Source organism: Eutrema salsugineum, unplaced genomic scaffold (genome assembly GCF_000478725.1).
Source record: "Eutrema salsugineum unplaced genomic scaffold, Eutsalg1_0 scaffold_10, whole genome shotgun sequence".
In the NCBI taxonomy this organism is placed as follows: domain Eukaryota; kingdom Viridiplantae; phylum Streptophyta; class Magnoliopsida; order Brassicales; family Brassicaceae; genus Eutrema; species Eutrema salsugineum.
In genome coordinates, this window is record NW_006256908.1 from 4,273,940 (window position 1) to 4,298,804 (window position 24,865).

At 31.8% G+C, this 24,865-nt stretch overlaps 4 protein-coding genes across 4 annotated transcripts; 1 reads left to right on the forward strand and 3 right to left on the reverse strand.

Moving 5' to 3' along the window:
• Positions 1–564: 564 nt before the first annotated feature.
• Positions 565–3,150, forward strand: LOC18027497 (putative E3 ubiquitin-protein ligase XBAT31). The gene is made up of 8 exons (XM_006409856.2): positions 565–988; positions 1,145–1,204; positions 1,301–1,372; positions 1,461–1,582; positions 1,678–1,818; positions 1,904–2,011; positions 2,152–2,410; positions 2,498–3,150. The coding sequence occupies exons 1-8, from the start codon at positions 809–811 to the stop codon at positions 2,921–2,923; spliced, it is 1,368 nt and encodes a 455-aa protein (XP_006409919.1). The 5' UTR covers positions 565–808; the 3' UTR covers positions 2,924–3,150.
• Positions 3,151–7,930: 4,780 nt separating this feature from the next.
• LOC18027498 lies at positions 7,931–8,266 on the reverse strand. The gene has a single exon (XM_006409858.1). It carries the CDS (start codon positions 8,264–8,266, stop codon positions 7,931–7,933), a length of 336 nt encoding a protein of 111 aa, XP_006409921.1.
• A 5,270-nt stretch (positions 8,267–13,536) lies between these two features.
• LOC18027499 (cyclin-dependent protein kinase inhibitor SMR10) lies at positions 13,537–14,194 on the reverse strand. The gene has a single exon (XM_006409859.2). The coding sequence runs from the start codon at positions 14,070–14,072 to the stop codon at positions 13,626–13,628; it is 447 nt and encodes a 148-aa protein (XP_006409922.1). The 5' UTR covers positions 14,073–14,194; the 3' UTR covers positions 13,537–13,625.
• Positions 14,195–18,026: 3,832 nt separating this feature from the next.
• LOC18027500 (aminodeoxychorismate synthase, chloroplastic) lies at positions 18,027–23,406 on the reverse strand. The gene is made up of 14 exons (XM_006409860.2): positions 23,275–23,406; positions 22,539–22,874; positions 22,314–22,445; positions 22,154–22,221; positions 21,951–22,015; positions 21,710–21,776; positions 21,340–21,621; positions 21,133–21,259; positions 20,679–20,989; positions 20,495–20,574; positions 20,178–20,280; positions 19,936–20,018; positions 19,175–19,792; positions 18,027–18,794 (listed from the first exon to the last, which is right to left on the reverse strand). Exons 2-14 carry the CDS (start codon positions 22,867–22,869, stop codon positions 18,278–18,280), a joined length of 2,784 nt encoding a protein of 927 aa, XP_006409923.1. The 5' UTR covers positions 22,870–22,874; positions 23,275–23,406; the 3' UTR covers positions 18,027–18,277.
• Between the last annotated feature and the right edge of the window lie 1,459 nt (positions 23,407–24,865).

Consider the following 24,865-nt stretch of genomic DNA (forward strand, 5'->3'; position numbering starts at 1 on the left):
ATTGGAGATGCTCTTAAAGAGTTGGTTAGTATCGAGTTAGAGTTAATGAATGTCTTAATGTAGGAGTAATTTCAATTAGACAAGTGATTTTTAGTGAATATTTTGAAAACGTAAGCATATTACAGAAATCTCGAAAAATGGGTTGTGTGCATGTTTTTCTTTTGTTTTTATTAACAAATAATGTACCATTTGAACAAGATATTCATTCCAAATATTTTTCATAAACATTGCAAATTAATCCCACATTTTTTCTTAATTTGTGGTGAAACTATTGATCTCTGGAAAAACCAAAGAAAATATGATTAAGCCCAAAAAAAAGAAAAAAGAAAAGAAAGAAGAGATAACACAACTTGAAAAAAAAAAAAGAGAGAAAATATCTGACAAGCTGCCCGAAATGACAGAGTAACTGTAATCAAAAGTATCAAACTGACTAGGGCAAAAAAAATTGCTGCCCGACGGGCAAATCCCCAAACTCCAATAGAGTTCGTCTCTCTCTCTCTTTATCTCCGTCTCTTTATTTTCTTCTTCTTTTTAATTCACTTTCCAAAAAAATCCAAAAAAAAAGATTTAAAAATTAATATCTCAATGGCCCTATCAATGTGTACATAAATGTGAAACTTCCCTCTTCTTCTCCATTGGAATCCCCAAAGCCAAAGAAGGCCAACCACCGTTCTGCGTCACGGTGGCGCTTAATTCTCACGGCGGAGCGCCTCACCGGTGGCAGACGGTGTCGTGATTCCTCTCCTTAAGATTTCATCATCTCTCTCTCTCTCTCTCAACCGTCGTGTGTCTAGAGTAAGAAGCTGAGATGGGACAGAGCATGAGCTGTGGAGCGAGACCGGAGCACGGGATATTCGCCTCCGTGCAGTGCGGCGACATCGTTACTGTTCGCCGTCTTATGGCGGCGGATCCGAGTATTTTGCATCAGACCACTGCTTATGATCGTCACTCCGTTCTCCATGTCGCTGCTGCTAGTGGCCAGATCGAGGTTAGTTTCAGCTGATTTCCCCGGGATCTCGCCGGAATCTGGTGGTTTTTGTTTCAGATTCGTGGAGTATAGCTTCCATTTCAGATATTTTGTTTTTTTTTGGGGTTAGATTCGATTTTTTCCTGATGTTTCCTCTTTTTCTCCTCCCTTTTGCAGATTTTGTCGTTGTTATTGGAACGATTTACGAATCCTGATATGTTGAATCGTCACAAGCAGGTTTAAGCAACATCTGATTCGCATTGATCTGGTTTGTTTCTATATTTTCTGAAAACTTTGAGTTTGAGCTGATATTCTTGCTTTGGGTTCTTGTAGACTCCGTTAATGTTGGCTGCTATGTATGGGAGGATCTCATGCGTGAAGAAGCTCGCTGAAGTTGGAGCTAATGTACGCTTCAAAAAACTTTCTTTCTTACGATCAATTCGGGGTTTGGATTTGGAATCTGTGGTTGATGATCTTTCTAGGAAATCTGCAGATTTTGATGTTTGATTCTGTCAATCGAAGAACATGCTTGCATTACGCAGCATACTATGGACACGCTGATTGTGTTCAAGCCATTCTCTCTGCTGCTCAGTCAAGTCCTGTTGCTGTTCATTGGTGAGTCTCTTTACTTGATCAGTTTTCTTGAACATTGTGCATTTAAGATCAAACTCTTGAATGAAAAATTGACACTTTAGATTTGAATTTGTCAGGGGATATGCTAGATTTGTGAACATAAGAGACGACAAGGGAGCAACCCCGTTGCATCTAGCTGCCAGGCAGAGACGGCCTGAGTGTGTGAATGTTCTGTTGGGCAGTGGTTCTCTTGTTTGCGCATCTACTAGCGTTTATGGGTAATGGGAATGTTTTCCATTGACGTTTGTTAGAAGTTGCGTTGCAATCCATTGTAGACTAATCATCCAAGCTTTGTTGAAACAGGTCTCCAGGGAGCACACCTCTTCATTTGGCAGCAAGAAGCGGATCTATCGATTGTGTCAGAAAGCTGCTTGCTTGGGGTGCTGATCGTCTTCAGAGAGACGCTTCTGGGTACAAAAAACATTCTCTGTTGCCACTTTCCTATATTTTTGTTGGAAAATCTTGTGCTGGTTTCAGAACACCCTGTGAAATCTATAAATTTTTATCATCTTGTGGAGGGTTAACTTGAAATCTTGAAATCTCTTTTGCAGGAGGATACCGTATGTGGTTGCCATGAAACACAAGCACGGAGCATGTGGAGCGTTGCTAAACCCGTCCTCTGCAGAGCCTCTTGTTTGGCCATCGCCATTAAAGTTCATCAGCGAGCTTAACGACGAGGCGAAACTGCTCCTAGAGCAGGCTCTTATGGAGGCTAACAGGGAGAGAGAGAAAACCATCCTCAAGGGAACTGCTTACTCGTTGCCATCTCCAACTTTCTCCGACACTGCCTCAGATGATAACATGTCCGAGGTAAACACCCTTTTTACTCAGACATAATGGCTTTCAACTGTTTGTTTACTTGCATTTGTAATAACAAAACTGGCATGTGTCTATTAGGTGAGTGATACAGAAGTTTGCTGCATTTGCTTTGAGCAAGCATGCACGATAGAAGTGAAAAACTGTGGTCACCAAATGTGCGCACAATGCACACTTGCACTTTGCTGTCACAACAAACCGAACCCAACGACTTCAACCGTGACACCACCGGTCTGTCCGTTCTGTAGAAGTGTCATTGCTCGGTTGGTGGTGGTCCAAAACAACAACAACGACAAGAGCAAGAGCCAAGATGAAGTTGTTGTTGTTGATGCAGCAGGTGATGTTAGCTCTTCAAAACTGAGAAAGCAAAGAAGATCGATGAATCTTGGAGAAGAAAGCAGCAGTTTCATGGGACTATCAACCATTGGATCGTTTGGTAAGATAACCGGCCGTGGCTCGGGAAGGATCGCAGCCGAGAACGAGCTGATGGACAAACCGATCTTGTGAGGACCGATTCACACATTTTGGGTGGAAAAATTGGGATGAAAATTTGTGAGAATGTATAAAATATAGTTGAATTTCTGTAGATCTTTTGTTTTGGTGGGGATGGAGATTGAAATAAGGAAAAAAATGAAGTGAGTTTATGTAATGCAATGATTTGTTGTTTCTTTGATAAGTTTGGCAAAAAAATTGTTTGTTGTTATTATTTGGTTTCTTGAAATGAAAGTGAAGCTCATAATCTTCTTTGCCTTTGTCTCACTTATTTGGTTTGTTTTGTTCTCTAAATTGGTATTTTTTACCAATAAAAGGCGAATTAGACTTTTCGCCTATTTCATAAAAAAAAAAGGATTAATTTAGATGGGAACATAAATATTATGGGAATGGCTGCTAAGTTGCCAAAGGTCTCTTCTCAATGGTGCATTGACCCTACATGATCCCATCACTTTCTTTATCCCCTCAACTTGTGGTCTCCAACAAAATGTATTAATATTTTGAAATTTGGCTCTTTGTTTAATTAAAATATCTATATTTTTTTTAACATTAGTCAAATTGTTACAACTAGTACATACACATGGTCACTTTTTGTTTATTCGTTCGTGGACAATTATTTTATACGTCAAGACTCGCTATAGAGTCATAGTAGGCAAAGACTGATTCGGTCGTTGATATTTTTATCTTACTTTGAGAAAAATAAGCTATTATTCAGAAAAATAAAATATAATAAACAAGCAACTGATTATTATGAGTCAAAGACGATATAAAATTAGACCAAACGATGAAAATGAGAATGCTATACTTTTTATGCTTTTTTTTTGTTGTTTTTATAAATCTAAAACGTGTTTGAACCGAAAGAGTAGGTTGATTCTATGTCGACAAGAGGGAAAAAAAAATAGTAAAAGAAAAAAGTGAGAGGTAATCACAATTACGAATGTGCAGTTCATACTACCAACTTTGGTACTAAATTTACTTAATAATTTCACCTCTAATCACAATTGTGTAATTTATCATTTGCTTTGGCGTGCCAATTGTAAGTTGTAGGACCCAAAATTGGTACGAAATCAGTAAATCTACTTAATAATTTCCACCCCTAATCACATTTGACATCAAATCTAACTTGTGAGACCCACTTTTGTTGCTGAATTCTAGTTCTCGGGTTATGGGACCCGACCGGTTGATGAAAGCAGATTGAAATTAGATACTTTAACCCACCGAGATATTTAACATATAACATCTACTAGGAAATTTTTACAAACAAAAATAAAAAGTTAAATTTGTTAATCAATTTTTTCTGGTTTTTATTTGTTCATTTTTACAAATTATTTAAATAAATCTGAGAAACAAAAAACTACCTTAAGCATTAAAACCTTTGAAGTCTAGTAAATAACTCAAGAATTAAAAAAAAAAATTACATAGGTATTAGCTGATCTTACAATTGAGTTCATTACCGTTTTTGTGTTTATTTTGACAAAAAAAATCGATATGTGATATAATGAGTTTCTAATTAATCGCAATCACTCTCGCACTAAGTGAAAAGATCTATATATATATTTCGTTTTCCAAGTACTCGCGGTCACTGGTCATAGTCGTAGGACTCAACATATGCTTCAAAGTCCAAACGTGTCATATTGTGTTAAGAGGATGCCAAATCCACGTCTCAACTCAAATATGAAATATCTACTTTCTCAATTGTCATTTTATAATCCCATAAAATACCAGCAAATATTAAAACACAACTTTCTACGTGTGATCTATGTCCCATCAAATATCAATGAGACAATGTCAAAATTAGTGTTCAGCCAAATATCGCTTTATTAACTGTAAAAGTTGCAAAGGAAACTTAAAAATCACAAAATCGAATGAAATTTTAGACGAGACCATGCAACATGCTATAGTTCCGGATTAAGAAGAATGTAGGATCTCAATCTAAAACGTCTTAGTTAAAAAAATGGTATTTCTTTTTTTTTTTTATGAAAACATTAAAACTCCTAAAGATAAAAAAAAAACCTATTCAACAAAAGCAGAAACTCATTATCTATAACCTAAACTTAAATATAACTATACTTTCAATTAAACTTGATATAGTTCTAATTCAAGCTTAAATTTGCATGTTCTTTCATATTTATATTTCAACACCACACTTTAATTACAATATAATCCCTTAACTGATTCCTAAATCCAGAGAACAAAAAAATTTCAAATATAATATGGGTTCCTATGGTTCGAACTAGAGTTCTTTCTTATACTAAAATGGTTTTGTGATGGTAAAGCTGTCCTCCACATTGCTTTTAATTAGGGTTTACCATATATACATATATTAAACCTCTATAAATTAATACTCTATAAATTAATAATTACTATAAAATAATAAATTTTATCGATCACAGAAAAATAGAAAAATTCATCAAATTCAATAAAATAAAAAGATAATAATTTCTTTTGAAATTCCTATATAAATATATGATCCCAACAAAAACATAAATTAATAACTATATAAATTTACGCACATATATGTAATATTTTATACTAAAATATGATAAATATTTTTTTTTTTACTTAAAGTTGAAATTTTATTGGTGTTCATCTTTATACTTATTCTTTTATTATTATTTTTATATACATTCAAATTTGTGAAAAAATTTTGATGTGATAATTGATTTTCTTACATGTAAATGTTTACAAATGTATTGTTATATTATCTTCAATTTCATCTTTTTGATAATAGTCACGGTTTCTTATAAATTTTGAACTTGTAAACATGTATATTTTAAATAGACAAATTAATATATAATTATGTTATGATAATTATGTTTATTAATCATAATTTTTAATAAAATATTTGCTTAAATTCTTAAATATAACATTATTTAAAAAAAATTAGAAGACTATAAGCGAAAACCATATTATAATTACTAATTTGTAGATAAATGAATATCACAATAAATTAATAAAATTTCATGGTTCCAATATTATTAATTTATAGAAGTTATGTAGAAGTTATATATATATATATATATATGGTTACAAAAAAAACTAAAATCTTGATTTCTTAAGGCAATTCATCTTCCATCAAGACAACAATATATATGCAGTTTTAATGAATAAAAGAGTGCAACTTCACATCTTTCACACTCTAGTTTCATGTTTGAATATGTCAAGTCTTTATTCTCCATGAATACATATTTGAGGGGGAGTATTTTCATATATGAAAAATTCATAAAATGCAGTTTTTTTATAATTCACTATTTTTCTCTTCACGTTTTACTCTCTAATTCTTTATCCAAAAAATTTAGACCCTTTAACCAAAAATATGACAAATTCAATAAAATGCAGTTTTACTTTTATAATTCACTATCTTTCTCTTCACGTTTTACTCTCTAGTTCTTCATCCAATAGATATTTTAATATTTATACAACTTTCCCCTAAATTCATTGTGCTCGCCGCTTGTGATACTACTATATATGTAAGAAGTTTACTACATTAGATAAAATATCCCATGAACATATAAAACTTAAGATAAAACATTTTTTGACAAACAATATGAAATATTGCTCCTACGTCTTTAGAATCGAAAGAGACGACCATAGCTAGTTGAATCGATGTTCAGAAATGTTTCCTTAAAACCCACTTAACGCAACAAATTGCATAAGGTGTAGTTAATTTAATTTCTTATAAATACTAAATAACTATACGAAAAAAACTCACCAGAGTCAATCCAAATTGCTATTAAATATATATGTTTGAATATAGTAAATTTGATATAAGTAAAGTCACTATCAAATTTTGTTGTTGTTATACATTGTTCCGATCATTTTCATATGTTTCTTCGTTCATTCTAGGGTTAACAGACCGTACCAACTATTTATATTGGTTCGATATCATTACTATGATTTCCTACAATAACTTCTAAATTTTGTGTTGGTGACTTAAACTACAAAAATCGGAAATCATAAAAATATAACAAATTTGAAGTCAAAAAGAGTGACATAAACACGTGTTTGACTGCTTCACATAGGACCTCCCGTACCGTTTTATGTGACTCCTTCGTCCTTCCTATTGTATTTTCATGCACTTCTTTAATTATTAATTCCGTTTTATCTTATTCGAAGTCAAATCATATATTTCCAAGATTCATAAGGCTAAAACAGATGTTTTTTAATTGTTAATGGTTTGGCTTAGCGATGGTAAAGGCTTATATTATCCTCCTTTTTTTGGGTAAAAGCTTAACGTAGGTCCCGTACTCTTTTTTTTGGTAAAGGCTTAAACGGATGTTATGATTTGAGTAGGAGAAATCTTTAAATCATTTGTAACTAATCGTAATACGGAAGAACACGCCTACATAGAAACTGTTGATGTGGCAACTGGAAACAAGTGCTTGTTTCTCACTTCCATCTCCTTAAACAAAAACTGGAGAAGTATACACTAAGTTGGTTGTAGAACGTAAAACAAGGCATATATAACCTTCTTTCTGATGAGAAACAAGTTAATGTTTCTTGCAATGTAAAAGAATATAATCTATATACTATACTAAAAATCTGTGTACTATGCTTTGTTCAAATTTATGTGTAATCTATGCGTGTAATCACGCCTTCTCTACAGGCCGGACCTGTTAAAATTTTACAAAATTATCATGGATTTGTTAGAACTTATTAAAAAGTAGGACTTATCTTCGGTGGTCAATTATAATAAGGGTCACAAATGCGTGTAAGTTCATTACTTTCACAGTTTCACTTCAGAGACACAAAAATAATTTTTGTTCACCTCGAATTGGAATTGAATCCATAATTCATCATAATAAAGTAGCTCGTTGCTAAAAAATTGTTCTCTCGTCCACAGTAGAGCATCATTTTTTGTCCAGAATATATATCACAAAACACAAGTCATAACTAAAAATATATACTCCATGGAAATCACTATAACATTTATCATTATATAAAACCAAAGCCAAGTTCATAATCCACACAACATCTAATTCAAGCACAACAAAATGACCCTGAACATAAAACCATAATATGTCATTCGGATTCGTAATCCGATTCGTCATCGGATTCGTCATCGGAGTCAGACTCTTCCAGTTCCCTCTTGGTGACCATTAACTTTCTTTTTTCTCTTTTTTTGACCATGAACTTTCGTTTTAGATAATCCAGCTTACAATCATCTGGAAGTGCATAGAATATGCCTCGTGAACCCTCGTCTTTCGCTAACAATTCTATAGATTCCCAGTAAAGGGGGCTCCTACGAACCAATCCCTTAACCTCACCCACTCGCTTAACAACGAGGGCCATTCGATCTTCAATCGATAGTTTGGATGTGTAACTTGCATGAGCCGCTACGCTTGACTTAGACGCCATGTTTGATACAAAATCTGCATGTTTATCAAAATCGAAAGATATTAGTTTACAAAGAAACCAGACTATCACATCAAAGTTAATGTAAAAGAGGTTGAATGTGTTTGAAATATTAAAATGGATAGATCTGGTTCTGGAGACAATAACTTAAATCTCAAACAAAAGAAGTGATCAGCAACGCAAGATGTGAATGATAGTGAAGTGAAGCGGGAAGTGAGATTACAGTTATAAATTTACGAAAATGGAGGATTCGAGAAAAGACGCCATGCATGCATGCGCGCTCATCGGAAAGTGTACGCCGATCGTTTCGACCAATCACAAATTAGTATTATTAATTATTTTCTATGTGGGTCAAAACTGTCATTCATTACAGTACTTCATTTGTTTCGATATTAATTAATAAAGTCATTTTTAGAGAATTGTAAATGCCATATCTAAGTTCTCTCTCTCCCGAAAACAAGGATCATATATGTAATATGTCAGTACTAGTTTCCACTGATATCTTAATAATTTCACAGGACTTTCCAGTTGTCTTTAAACTCATTCTTCTTGATAGATTTATATATGATTCTTGGTTGTCATCAGGTTGGATAATCTATTGAGATCAATTGTCTAATGGTTTTATGTCTTATTCTTAAAAGACAGAACTAACTAATATGCACAAAACTCATTGCCCAAATTATAGTTAACTGACTATCACAATGTATACTTAATGCTCACACTGGTTTTTCTATATCATCGAGATATCTTCCACGAGATTATGAAGTCACTCAGCTTCTTTTACTTTATCTAATGTTATATGAACTTAGATTTCATGGTCAATGTGATAAAAAAAAGTTTGTTTGAAAAAATTTCACGATATTATTGTATCGCTGAGACATAGCCACTTGTGGACTATATGCTTCTCTGATGTATTATTCAACTAGCAATAATATTCTTTTTAAGAAATTCATAACTCAACCAAGGAAAATCCGTTGAGTTATGAAATTATATATGATGGAGCCACAAAGAATAAAAGTATCCCACCATATTAGTATGTTGAAACTGAACTATCTAACAGAAACGATGGTTTTAACTTTTAAGTTGTACCAAACGTAGTCTTTCAATGGACTAGTTTGCTGCATAACCTTTCTTTCTGACGAAAACAAATGTAATTTGCATGAATTTTTCAAATCTAGATCAGCCACTTATATATTGTGGAGAAATTCAACTTATTTTTTGAGGCCATTGATTAGGACTGAACAAGCATTGGAGTACCATATGATCTTGGACTCTTGGCATTAGCGTATACAAAGTGTTTGTACCAATACTTTTTACATTTTAATGCCGGAGCTATATGCACTCCAATGTTTAACTCAATCCCAAACACTGTTTTGTTTGGGGGAGAATTAGAGTTTCTTTAATTGTCTTTATCTTTATTATAAAAAATTAATTAATTTTAACCCGTGCATCCGCACGGAAATTTTTCATTTTTTATTTCTAATATAATTTTTCTAATAAAATTTATTTTTGTTATTTTTTTTAATTCAAGAACTTTGTTATCATATTTAACTTTGAATAGTATAGATTTATCTATTAAGTATAATAAGAATATGAATTAATTAAGTATATATTGATTTATAATGTTAATTATGAACTTTGTTATTATGTAAATTTAGATTTACACATAAACAATTTATACATCTATGAATTAGCTAACCCGTCCGTTTAGTTATCTCAAATCATTTTTTAATATCTTATATGTTTTGACAAACTAATCTGTATAAGACTGTTATTATAAATGTATAACTTTAACTTGCTCTATCATATTATTGTAAAATATAAAAATTTACCAATATTAAATATTTGATGTTTTAGACGGATTGATTATGATAAACAATACAATAAGATATTTGTTTACCATTTGTGCTATTATAAAAATATTATTTAAATTCAAAATTTTAAATTAAATCTAACATGTATTTAAGGAATTCTAAAGTAATTAAAATTATTATATTTTTTGAATTTTAAATTAAATTAAATCTAAATTTTCGTGATTAAATTTAATTTATAAAAAAATTGAATAATTTAAAATTTAAATTAATATTTAAGGAAATCTAACAATATCTAAATTAGTAACCAATTTTTAAAATTAATTATAATATAAAATAAAATGTATAAAAAAAGTTTAGGGATGTTTGGAAACAGACACTAAAAGTGCTTCTGTTTTAATAGAATAGATGATTAGTCCATTGTCAATTGGAGAACATATCATATACATGTTTATATTTATTTTTTTCAGGAGGATTAATTGTATTAAGGTGGAAAAATTTGGTAAAATTCAGCAACCACAACTTCATAGTATATATAATAAAACATATTACAGATAAGGGTTTCTCTCGTAATAGAGTTAAAGTAGTTCTTAGATAGATCATTACTCCAAATTGACCAATGTAAAATAACATTCTTCTACTCGTTAGATAAGTCGAAGCATTTGGGCTTGGGCTTCTATTCTTTTTTAGCCCACTTCGATAAGTGTACATAAAATACCCACACTTGTGAATACTGTTTAAATAACCTTTTTTTAACATCTACTTTTATTATTAGATAGAAAACAGGTGATACATAGGTTCATTAATTATATTGGAGAAATTTGCTACAATAACCCTAAAAATATTAGAAATAGCCAAAATAACATACTAATATTTTTCAAAAATTTTAGAAGATATTTTCCTATATTACCCATAATAAATTTCTCTTTGCCCAAATTAAAATAATTAGAAAAACATATTTAAGGAAACTTTTAAAAATGAAAAATTTATTTAAGGAAATCAAATCAGCAATAATAAAACAAACATTAAATACAAATCAATTATTTTATTAAGAAGAAAACTTCTTTATTTGAGAAAATACAATAATGTGAAGTCTACTATGTTTTGGTAGACTTTTCAAGTCTGCATGTTTCGACATACAATAAAAATTCTATAAATTAATACTCGATAAATTAATAACACTATAAATTAATAATTTTTCATAGTTCCAAATTGAACCAGTTTAAAATATGACACAATTCGATAAGATAATAAGATAATAACTTTAACAAAACTTCTATGTAAATTTATGGTCCTATTAATATCATAAAAAATCTAATTTTAAACATATATATGAGATAATCTACTAAAATACGAATATAGTGATGCTTTTTATTCATTTTAAATTAAAATCTTTTTGAAACTCATCTTAAATTTTAGAATTTTTTTTTTAAAATTATATAATCTTTTTAAAATTAATAAAAAATAAAAAATAATTTTTTCTTTGAAATCTATAAATTAATAACTCTATAAATTAATAAAATATCAAAGTCTCAACATTATTAATTTATAGAGTTTTTACTGTATTTCATAGGTAGATTTACCTTAAGTTTTCAAACAATTGATAGACTTGCATAAAGTCTATTAGTTTTTTGCAGACTTCAATAACCAATCATGCAGACTCATATTAAATCTGCATATATTTGGTAGACACTCGAGAAGTCTAAAGAATTTCGGTGGATTTCAATACTCAATTCTATAGACTTATATTTAATCCAAAATTATTCGGCATATTTTTCGTAAAGTCTATAAATTTTGGTAGACTTCAAAATTTGATAACGCAGAGTGATTTGAAATCTGGAGATACTCTGCGTTATCAGACTTCAAAATTTTGGTAGACTGCAAACTTTCATGAAGTTTATAAGTTTTGACAGACTTTAAAAATCTATCTTGCAGATTTACTTTCGATTTCAACAGACTTATATGAAATTTACAATCTTCTGACACACTTTAAAATTCAAGTCAGCTGACTTACGTTAGATCTGCATATATTTGGTAGACTTGCTTAAAGTCTTCGTGTTTTTGACAGATTTGAAGATTCTATCCATAGACTTGTCTAAAGTCTGCTAGATGAGATTTTCAAGTCTACTAAACATAAGTCTACGAGATCGCCTATTTAAATTTTTCAAAAATATTTACAAATAAACATAGACAAAATATGAGTCTCTGTAATCATAATCTAAAGTCACTTATATACTTTATGCAAGTCTGCTGATTAATTATAATTATTTTTTATGAAATCATGTCTAATTAATCACATTAATATGTGTGTTGGTTATGTATATTGTTTGTTAGTTTAACAGAAAATTTAAGTTTACTACTGTTAAAATTCTAACATTTCTTAATTATCCACGTAGGCTTGAGTGTATATTTATATATTTTTGTGTTCTTTTTTTTTGTTTTTATAATTAAATTTTAAAAAGCTTCTGATTGGTGTAGAAGTTATTTTCCTAGTTTAACTTACGAAGTTTTTTTTCTCCAAAAAATGTTTCAAGTATGGACCTGATATTAGTCATAACCAGCTTATGATATTCATCAGAGAAGTGATTCAAAAGAAAAATACTAAAATCATATTAGGTCATCTGGTGCAATTGACCCAGGTGAAATTCAATTTTTTTATAAATATTTGTATTTTTTATGTAAAAACTAGATATAATATTAATAATTTAGCTAAATGACTCCTGTAAAATTTGTTTAAAATACATTATAAATTAAAATTGACTCCGTAAATTTTTTTTCTAGCTCCGCCACTGGATGTAGTACTAATTTTCGTTTAAAAATAATTATTTAATATAAACGTTTCTGAAAACAAAATTATAAAAATAGAAAGGGTAATTTTAGAATTATAGATTTATTTAAAGAATTAGTAGGTTATGTGAGTAATAATATATTAGAGGGGTTATTATAGCTATTTCCAAAAAAATGTAGGTTATTATAGATAATTTTCTATCGATGATATTCGTATTTATAAAAGTTCTTATGTACATTGATCGATAATTCTTTTTTCTGTTAATAATTAATTGTAAAACCTTGCATAGGGCCACTAGAAACTTGATAGTAGGCAATATGGGAAAACACATTCACCTTGATTTCAGTGATCAAAGCATTTAAAATCTTGTTTAGCTAACAAAATGCAATTTAATTATCTTTTCAAGTCCTCCTTTACATAAGTAATTTACCAACTCTATTATATATTCCAATGCTTAGAAAGTATGTACTTTAATCACCGATTATTTCCAATGTACAACTAATATGAAAATCACGAGAGAAAAAAGAAAAGAAAAAAGAAGCATTCAAAAAGCGTATGCGCCTCTAAATATTTCACGGACCCAAAATTAAAAGCCTCGTCGCTTGTCAAAAAAATATATATATTCTACTACCTAAAGAAAGAAATAATAACTTAAACAAAGAAAATGAAACTGAAACAGTATATCATCACTACATTATACAACTCGTAAATTTATTACAATTTGATTATACGTAGCTAAGTTATTACATACATAAGAAACACATCAGATATGTCTGGCTTTCTTAATTTTGTTACATAGAGATGCTGAATGAAACATACAATCAATCTCTCTAGAAACATTCAGAATGATCATTCTCCTGCTTCTATAAGAGTTTCTAACCTTCAAACTTCTCGACGGGACTCCCTTAGGTTTCCTCGGCGCCGGCGGACAAATATTTGGAATCGCCGGGAGAATTTGGTCGTGGCGTGTTGGAGTCTTACAGAAATCTTCTTCTTCTTTCTCTTCTTCTTCTTCCTTCTTTACCCTTACTCCTTTTCCGAGTGAACAATTTGTTGATTCTTGGGATTTAGTTTCAAGATCTTGATCTTGCCGTGATTCTTGAACGCTCCGGTCTGAAAACCCTAGAGAGGGTACACGAAGGAACCCTAGCTCCGTTTCGCAGAGGTTGTTTTGATCGGAGAGACAAATTCCAGCGTCCGAGAAACCCATCTTTCAGAAGAAACGTAGCTCAAACGTAAAAGGGAAGAGAATGAAATAGTTTTGATGAGTGATGTGAGAGAGGGAGAGAGAAAGAGAGAGAGAGAGAGTTTATGGCTTTTTTGGTGGCTTAATTTGCTTTATATAATGGTAATACTATGTAGAAACATGTTTAAAGTAATTGTGTATTTGTAAAATAAATAAATTTGAGAACATTCGGGGTTTTAGTTATATGTTGAAGGATCCGATGCAACAAATATACTTTATGTAAGGTTGCTTTTTTATATAGTAAGCTTTTCGTCAAACTTGGTTAATCTTGAAACCAATCACATGTTTCCCGCATTTTAAGAACACATTTTGATTTAAGATGCAGAAGATTATTTAATCAAATAATCAAACCGTATTTAGTAGCAAAGAAAATAAAAATGATATTTTGTGAATAAGAATAACAAACCTCATTTAAATTTAATACCAATTTTTAAAATTTATGTTTCAAATCCTCCAAAAAATTTTGTCTGAAATTCGTAGAAATTTTTGACAAATTTCTAACAAATATTAATTTCTAACGATTTAAAACTGACGAAATTTTTTGGTGAAATAACTGTTACTTCCAAAATTTTGATGAAATTGCATGTGCATTAGACATTAACTATTTCTTGTAGCGTTTATGTTCTGATCTCCTACTAAAAAAAACCGACATTAAACTATAAATAAACTCATGTAAAAAAATTTAAAAAAAAATTCTATGCGTCTAATTCTCATATTGAATTGTTGAAGTTGTTTTTCAACCAAATAAATCAAAATAGCAAAAGATATATAAGAATTGTGTAAAGATAAAGAATGCTTGAAAGCGTATTGACATGGAAACGGGAAAAGGCCAGTTTTGTTGGTTGAAAAGAAAAAGGTCAATTACTTTCCTTTATTCATAAGCTAAAAGAAATTATTGAATTTAGTGTCCAAAGTAAGATAGCACGTCTCTTTCATCTTATTCAATTTTGGTTAAATCATCATTTCCTAATATTCACTCTCTCTCTATCTCTCTCTGATCCTAACTTTGATGCATGCATGTGATGAACATCGATCTCCTATACCTTCTATGTTATATCACACACCCACCTATACATACACTCATACATGATACACATCACCATATCTTTAACTTAAGTGCCATTTAATTTGATCTATCATACATCCATTACCTTTTGTGTGTATATCGATTTAACTGACAAAATAAACGAATCGTTATAGTCTATACTCTATGGCGATTAAAAAACAATCCGATGACATTAAACTACACACCTAACTGACAAACATCTTAAATGTTTTTGATACAAAGTTTAGATTCTATTGACATATCTCAACAATTTGTCAATGGAAAGCAAGAAAGGTAACGAAAGTCAACACTAATAATAGATATTGTACATGTTTTGTCTCTGTTATGTATAAACTAATAACAAAACAAAACAAAATTGATGGCTAGATATCTAATCGGATTGTCCGATTTTATTAGATTAAGATGTGTAATATTGTCTTTTAACAAAACCCCAACGCATGTGTTTCTTTTTTTCAAAATAACAAAAGGCATGGGAGACAAGAAATTCAGCTCCGAAATATTTTAAACAAAATAACTAAAGCAATACTCCTACTATTTTTTTAGTACATTTAAAAGTAGTGATGATTTGTGTTATACTTGGTAGAAAAAGTTTGTTTTCTTTTTCGAGTTTATAAAGGCTCTACTTCCAAAAAGTAAATAGATCCAAGATTTCTTCACGTAGATAGAAACGTTCAATCAAATCACGGGAGAATCTTGGTAATACTAACCGGACAAAAATAACAACATAATCCAAATTCATTACAAATAAAAGGGAAAATAATAAATAAACTTGTATTGATTTGAAATTAATCCAATTTGATTTTATGTTAAGAAAATATCTTAGTAAGATGCGCTTAATAACGTGCCTTAGCACACAAAGGAGAAAGAAAAAAAATATGTGAAATGGTGGCACCAAATGCGTTTGTTAGATTTGTTGAAGATCACATTATTTATCACCATCTACCACCAAAAAGTATATCACTTTTTTCATCACTGTTTTTAAATTAAAGAGAATCTTAAATCTAAATTCTCAGGATTCTTTTACAAAGTTATCCCAATCAACAACTGATGTTAAGCAGATAATTAATTTAACTTCTTGTTCAGATAAAAAGATGAAATAGCTGATAATTTATCCACTTTTACCAGTGAAAAATGGGAAAAACAAAAGTTAAGCATACACTCTCATGGAGCATAATTGAATTATATCTCATGCTCAATCATTTTGCCTCCCATTTTCTATTTCCTCCTTCTACCCTTCTATTTTTCTTCTTGTGGTTTCTAGTTTCAATTTCAGTAATTACAATCATTGACTACTAATAATGTAGTTTTGGCCGCACATATATCTCTATGGACAGCTAAAGATCATTACATAATCTTGTCTTCTTCATACATGATATTTGTCCAAGAACTTATTATAATGTTTATATTAATTTGTTTTATTCCAAGGAATTTACACAATTCACATCACAACGCCTTAACAAACAAACAAAAAGGCATCACATCACAGCCCATACAACTGTTTTGGCAGTTACATTTTAATTATCTTAATATCAACCCATGTATTCATTGTTCTATATCAATCTTTTTACAAATACGATCTTATTTTTGTAATACTAATGTTATGTAATTTTTCAAGTTTTGAAAACGTGATTCAAAAGCATATTATCAAAATAATAAAAATAAATAATAAAAAAAAATTAATAAGTTACTTTTCAATCTATCTCACATGTTTTAAATTTATAATTAGTTTATACAACACTTTGTTCATCTAATAAATAATAATTTTGTGGCATCTTAAATTTATTTAATTTTAACTCTTTTTTATCCTATTAATTTTACTATTTTATTATTTAGCTATTTCAATATTCGGCTACTCAGATGATATACAAATTAAATACTTAAATGGCTTTGGATACATTGTTGTTAATACTTATACCCAAATTTCTATTATTTTAGAGAATGTTACTGAGAGGTTGATTTATGAATATTTTTAGAGTTTAAGATTTTATGGTTATTGGTTTGTAGATTTTTTTTATTCTTAATAGAATTCACTGTTATTCGTAAAAAGATTTTAAAAATTCATTGTTATTAGTTTGATGATTTTTATAATTTAATCAAAATTCATTGTTATTCAAAAAGTTTGTATTTTAATGATTTTATGATTCTGTTATAATCTAGTATTATTAGAATAATGTCTTTACAATATAACTCATAAATCATGATTTTCAAAATAGTACCTATATTTTTGGATTTTCAAAGTTTGTCATATCAAATCTACTATTAAATTTACATAACTCTTTACAAGTTTTACAAATCTAACAAAACTCTTAAAGATTTAACAAATATCATGACTTTTAAAATTAATCAAAATCTTTATAAATCCAATTCTCAATAACTCTGCCTTAATTTTTTGTGTGGTCATTTAATTCTACTAGAGAGAGCCAGAGAGGACAACCAGATTTCAATTATACATTTAAGGTAAAATAATGTGTTAGAGGTAGGAATCACCGTCCCACTTATCCGCATTTCTCAAATTCTACTAAATACATTTGAAAATCTTTTATAATTCTATGTATAATGGTATTAAATCCTAAACTAAATCATGCATGTTGTCCACCAATAGAGATCAACCTTTCTATAAGTTGTTGAACCCAAACTCGTACCTTCTGATCAATTAAATTTGTTTTTTTTTTTAATTTCATCATAAATTATTTTGCAAGCAACTGTCCAATGATTCATGAATATCAATCACATTTGCAGTCTGTACTCAATAAATGAAACCTAGTACTCAAATTGTGAAAGTGAAAGAAATGTTGTAGTGGGGTTACAAAATTTAGGTGTAAGGGTAAGAAACTACTTAATAAAATCCAAGAAACTTTATTTGAGATCACATCAATGACATAACTATTTTTGAGAAATTTTCTCTTACAACTATAATATATCTGTTTATCTATATTTTTTTTCTATAGAGATTTTAGAGTAATATAATTTAAAAAATAACAAAAATGATAACTGTCTTAAGCCACACAACACAACAAAACCCGACTAAATCCGATGGATGAGAAAAGCCCTTTGGCTTTACCATCCATCGGGTTAACGAATCCAGAGTCCAAGTCCGACACTACTAGTGTCTCCTCTGATCATTGTCTATCACAGAACCATTACAAAACTCCATGACGGCATTAGCAGGAGCTCTAGTCTTAAGAATCATTTCCTCAAACTCCTCTTCAGGGTTTGATAACGCAACGATTGCTCCTCCTGCTCCAATGGAAGCTTCATCTTCATGTATCACCACTGTTCTTATCACGATATTCAGATCAAACGTGCCATTATACGAGAAATAACCGATTGAGCCAGAGTAAAGGCCTCTCGAACAGTTCTCTAGAGAATCAAGAATCTCAACGGATCTTAGTTTAGGAGCACCTGTCATTGAACCGCCAGGGAATGCTGCTCTTACACATTCCACCGGACTAATGTCTGGTTTTTTCAGTCCACGGATCGTGCTCACCATTGTGTGTACTGTTGTGTATGATTCCACGTCCATGAGGTTAGGTACATGGACTGAACCAGGCTCACATACACGGCCCAGATCATTTCTCAGAAGGTCAACAATCATTAGATTCTCGGCTTGATTCTTCTCACTGATTTAAAAGACAGAGAAAGAAAGACAGGTTAAATCAAATGTTAAAACCACGAACTGTTCAGAAACACAATTTGGCCAAGAGTTAAGCTATAGTAGAAGATGAAAACAGAGAGATATGGCACAAACGTTGGTTAAGTTAGAAAGTAGAATGTATAAGACCCACTACCATAAAATCTCAATTATAAGAATGAAAAAATGCTACGTGCTTCTTAGGAAATAGCGTAAATGGCGTAAGAGATATCATTCTATGGAGCAGCACTGTTTAGAGTTACTCTTTCTTAGGAAGGTTAAGGAGCAGCATTGTCGAGATTTTAGAACAATCCGAGACTTTCAAGATATGTAAATGCTAAAAGAATGGGAAAAACGTGTTCGGTGTACCTGAGTTTCAATTGCAGTTTAAGAAGTTCATCTTCTTCGGGTGTGGAGCCACGAGCTATAGTACCTTTAATCGGTTTTGCTTCTAGCATTCCATTTCTGTCCAACTGAAGAAACCTTTCAGGGGATGAACAGCATAAGGACAAATTTGCATTTGAAAAGTTGAGAAAAGCTGCATATGGTGCTGGATTCTTCTCTCTCAGGTGGAGATAAAGTCCCAAAGGATCAGTATTCCCTATTCTACATCTGTTCTGAGTAGTTAGACAAAGCTCGTAGCTCTCCCCGTCTTTGATATACTTTAGACAGCTCTGAACATCGTTGATATACTGCTCTCGGGGTTTGTCAGGGACAAAACTTGATTCGCATTGAGATGAATCCCTAGCAGGAACAGTTTGATCCTTCCACTTTCTTGTGGACGAAACCTTGAGGGTAATGAGCTTCTCTTCAGTATCATTCAGGAAAGAGGTTTCTGCATTGCCCTCTTCGTGAAGAGATAATACATAAACATCATCAAGTTGATGATCAATGGCGACAACATTATCTGCGAAGAAAAAACATGCATCTGGAGCCTTGGATTTGTGACGATTATTTGGCATTCCACATTCGACTTTAATATCATACCTGCAATACAAGAAAAGGTAATTAAGCATTCATACCAGCAGTCTTCATACGGTTAGGTATTAGGACCAAAAAGTACAGTAGAAACCCACTTATGAAATAGGCTTAGATAGAGAGATTCACAGTCTAAATGATTTAACACGTACCCAATACAACCTACGTATCCACCGCAAAAATCAAAAGGTAACCCTTCGAAGTCCTTCTCATCATAGGAGATAGATGAAAGCTCCTAATAAGAATACAGTTTGAGTAACTTTTCATGGTTTCACAGCAGAAAATATATCAAACTCCAAGATTGTTAATATTATGCCTTAAATGGTCCACTAGACCAGCTATGTCGTAAATTTACCAGAGTAAGTCCATACTAGAGTAAAGTCTTTTGACAAACCTTACGAAGAAAATCAAGAAAGCCTTCTTCCAAGAATCGTTTCTCAGTAGAACCGTGAGCATCTTCAATCAGAAGGTGTCCAGCATGTTTAGATTTACTCTCGCTGAAAAACACAAAGTCATAAGTTCAAAGTTTCAGTTCCCGTGATACGATACATCACTGTGAGGCAAATCTCAGCCATATCAATATAGTTGCATGATGACCAAAGCACATAGGTACAGTAAGAAAATTTGCAGGTGGAAGGGTTATGGCGCTCAAGTAATAAAAAGAACATAAACCTTTATGCCGATAGAGAAAGAGTAGGTCATGCGTAAAACCTTTGATCAGATAAACTAAATGTCAACTGCTTCCAGAGGGATCCACCTTTACCGCCCATGAAAGAAAATCGCCCTCTAGCCTAGAACAATGTAATTGAAAGAAACATTCATTAGAGTAAAAACCTTGTCACGAGCAACAACAATACCAGCAACAATTGCAACTTCAGGAGACTAGACTACTAACCTTGTCACTAGAAGAAGTATCCAGCCAAAAAGCATCCTTCCCTTGAGTCTTGCCAAAGAGTTCCACGAACATATTTCTTGCTCCACCAACTTTATGTGCAAAACGTTCAAGCTTCTTCCATTTTAACCTCAGGAATTTTGCATGAGGTTTTGGGTATGATAAATCCACCAGATCGAAGACGTCTACACCATTTGCCTTGGCAGTAAACAGCGACTTCTTAAGGCTCCCATTATAGCTAGAACCATTTACTGTACTTCTAGTTCTGGAAAGTTCTTTCAGCAATTGACTGGCACCAGGCACCTGCATGTTTGCTAAAAAATATTTATTATTCAGGAGAAGCTCCGAGACAGTTAATTATGAAGTAACGCCACAGAACACTAAAACATAAAACGAGGTCTCCGAATGGAAAAACAGATGAGAGAAGCTGAAATGACAATCTAACCATTAAGCTCACCCGTATCATTTATGCTTCTTCGAACCAAGGATGGAGACTCGCAGCGACTCCAATAATCCACAGTTATGTCTTTGAAATTCTTGAATATTTGACTTCCATAGGTGGTAGCAATACTCTCTGGATGAAACTGAAAGTAAAATGTATATCAAAGACAGCAGAACAATGAAGGAAACTTAGTCCAAATATGATCTCTAATAAACACCAAACCTGTAAACCATAATGGGGAAATGTAGAGTGCATGATGCCCATGAGAATGTATCTATTTTGTTTTCCAGCAGCTTGGGACGAAGTCCGATGACTTTGACTTTCCAACTTCTCTGAATTAGAATTGACAGATCCGTCCCCTACTCGGCTCCCAGTGTTATTCCCAGGAACACAAAACTTCTTCTCGGAGAAAGAACCAGTGTCATTATAAATCGTCCACGCAATTGGTACAAGTTCCTTTGGCAGTGATTCCCTATCTATGATCAGCGAATGGTATCTAACAACCTGAAAATTTGAATCCCCCACACAAGTTTGTACTTTGTATCTAAGGAGATCAATGACTGTTGCATGTAAAAAAAAGTAGATGACCTGCCTTGAAATCAGAGGCTCTCCCGGATGGAATATCAGAAAACAATATGTTCCCATCATGTTCAATCCCACTACATGAGGTAGATGGAAATCGTTAGTAGAGTATCTAGCAGACACTGAAGAGATATGACCAATTATCAACATTTCAGTCGACAAAAATTCATTTCAGGAAAAAAGAAGCTTATTATTAGAAGACAGAGTATTCGAAAAAGTCATGCATAGTGAAATCACAACATTCCTCATACCTCAACCGTCCATGGACTGGTTCTGGGGCATGCACCACTTGAGCTCCATGAACATAACCCAGTGCCTGTAAAATCATGTTGCCTTGGTTTACATAAGTTCAGAGAGAGATAAACTCCTCATTTTCATGACAATGTAGGACGTAAGACCCAAAATGCTCAGAAATATTCGGAAGTGCTGTCATCTTTTATGAAGATAGGAGTACCTGGTGGCCAAGGCAGACACCTAGAATTGGAATATCACGACATTCAAGCAAAAGACGAAGACATATTCCTGCAGAGCCAAAGTGATGTTTAAGAAAATACAAACAAAGGTGGGTTTACAATGGCAGATAACGCAAAAAATCAAGAAATACTGGCTCATACCTATATCAGCTGGGCACATCGGCGAACCAGGTCCAGGCGATATTACAATATTATCGAAAGCAACATCTTCATATAAGTAACGGTAAGCTTCTTCCCACGTCCACTCATCATTTCGAATAACTACAGGAGGCACTACACATGATACAACAACTGGAATGAAAAACGCATAATCTATGCAAACTGTATAGCGACTAACAGAGAGAGAGACAGAGGAGATGAAGTTACCTCCATTAATAGTAGTCAGTGCCTGATATATATTGAATGTATAACTATCATAATTATCAATTAACAAAGTCCTCACAAAGCCAAGCTTTTCTACAGGCTCTCTTCTTGGTAGACTCTTCTTACTCTTAGCAATCGACAAATCTTCCAAGTGCCTTGGCACAACATGTCTTGACGAAAAAACCTTACTCGTAGGACGACAAGGTAAACTGGTGTATTTTTTCTTCCAGTTCTCATCAAACCTAACCAATTCACGAGAGAACAACCGGCTTGCGACCGAGAATCTCAGAACATTGTCACTTGGATATGAAATCAACGAAAAATTCATGGTCATAGCTCCTGCCAAAAGGGAAGAGACACAGAGTGTTTTTAAACAATGATAAAGAAAAAGGATGTCAAAGGGAAGAACACAATGATTCTGCCTCACATCAATTTAGGAGTAATCAGTGCTGGTTTCTGAGAAGTATGTGTCACTGAACCGGAATTAGGGTTCCTAAATCAACTAATCCCATAGCTTAAAAACTTCAATTTCCTAAACATCAGTCTCTACAACACAGTGAGTTTCGATTCCCAATCCAAAACTTGTACAATTACATCCATGAAAGGTGGCGAAAATGGAACTGGAATCTTTAAGCAAAATCGATCTCTCTACTTAATCCCTCCTAATGATTTGAAATCAACAATAGAAAACAGTTCATTGGAGGGAAAATCAGAGATGAGAAAATGAAAGAGAGCTTACGCTTAGAGACGAGGGACGAAGACTGGGGGATTCGAGAGCACGAATCGGTCTGAAGAAGAAATATGGAAGAAGCTTTGCTTGCTTGCTCGGGAGGATTGATTGAATGGTGCGCAGAGCGAGGAGGAAGAAAGAACAAAGAGCTTATTATAACTGTATGAAGAAAAATGGCGAATCTCTTACCACCTTTTAAATTATTTAACAAAAAGAAAGAGAGATTGAGAAAAGCAATTTTTACAAAATAATTACTACTAGTAGATATCAATGATTAGACCAAAATTATATAATTTGACTAATTTTATCTACTAAATTTAAACTAAATTAATTTCTGTAAGGTATATGTGTTTATCAGTTAGGCCCTATAGGTAAAATTAAATACTATAAGGTATATGTGTTTATCACTATAGATTTGATTTTTTTTGTCCTAGATTTATTTTGAAATTTAAACATTAAGAGGGATCACAAATATTTATACATGTTAAGTAAAAGTGGATCATAATTTTTTCTATTATATCAAGGGAACAAATAAATTATATAAATTAGAGAAAAATTATCTCTTTAATTTTCTTTTTTAGCATAACAAGCTTCCAAGTCCTTAATTTATCTACACTTATATGAAGTTTCCAACTCCATACCAACTTTTTATTTATGCAAAAGAATCCTAACTAGTCTCTCATTCAGAAGAACTTTGGTCTTTGTTGGTCCGTGTGTCTTAAGCTAGACCATAGACTTCATACAATCTTTATTTATTATTATTTTTTAAATAACATATCTACAAAAATTGATACATTTTCATTAATATTATTATATCTGCATATAAACATCTGATTAATTATCTAATTATCATTTCTTCACATTGTATTCTGACTATATGATTTCTAATTAATAAAAATAACTTTTTCGAAAAAAAATTATCATTTTTCAAAACTTAAACTCTTGAAATTACATTAAAAATCATCATTTTAGAATTTTCTAGATTGATAATGTATTTGTTATTTAAATATTTTATGGTTGATTATAATTATTTTATGTGTCATGATCATTTTCAAAAATTTATAGAAATCTGGATTTTCTTGTCATGTAAGATGTCTATGGGTGTCCAATGATTAAAATCGCGGTAAGAGGATTCGAACTCTGCCAAAGGAGGAAAATCTGATTTCTGAGTGAGTACTAGATCACCACCACAACGTTTACATTTTGCTTTTCGAAAAAAAGTTTTCCATTAAAAATTAAAATACATGAGTAACAAAGAATACAAATCCAGCCAAGACTTCAGTGTTTTGAGACTCTAGTGTTTATAGGTCTAGTCCATAGTAAATATAAATGTTAATTGTTAAACACATAACCACACCACCTATAGATTTGAATTTGTTCATGGTAATGACGTTGACCAAAAAAGGTTAATTTTCCAAGTATCCGATTGTTTTCAACTTAATGTACATCTCTACATGAAAATGAAGATTGGCTGGATTTGAGAAATGTACAAGGGGCACTTAAAACAGAAAGATCCAAATTTTGTGTTGCCTGAATTGGTGGAAACAGGACAGAAACAGAAAGAGAGGCCACGATTTGGCGGGAAGTAAGAGAGTTAAGT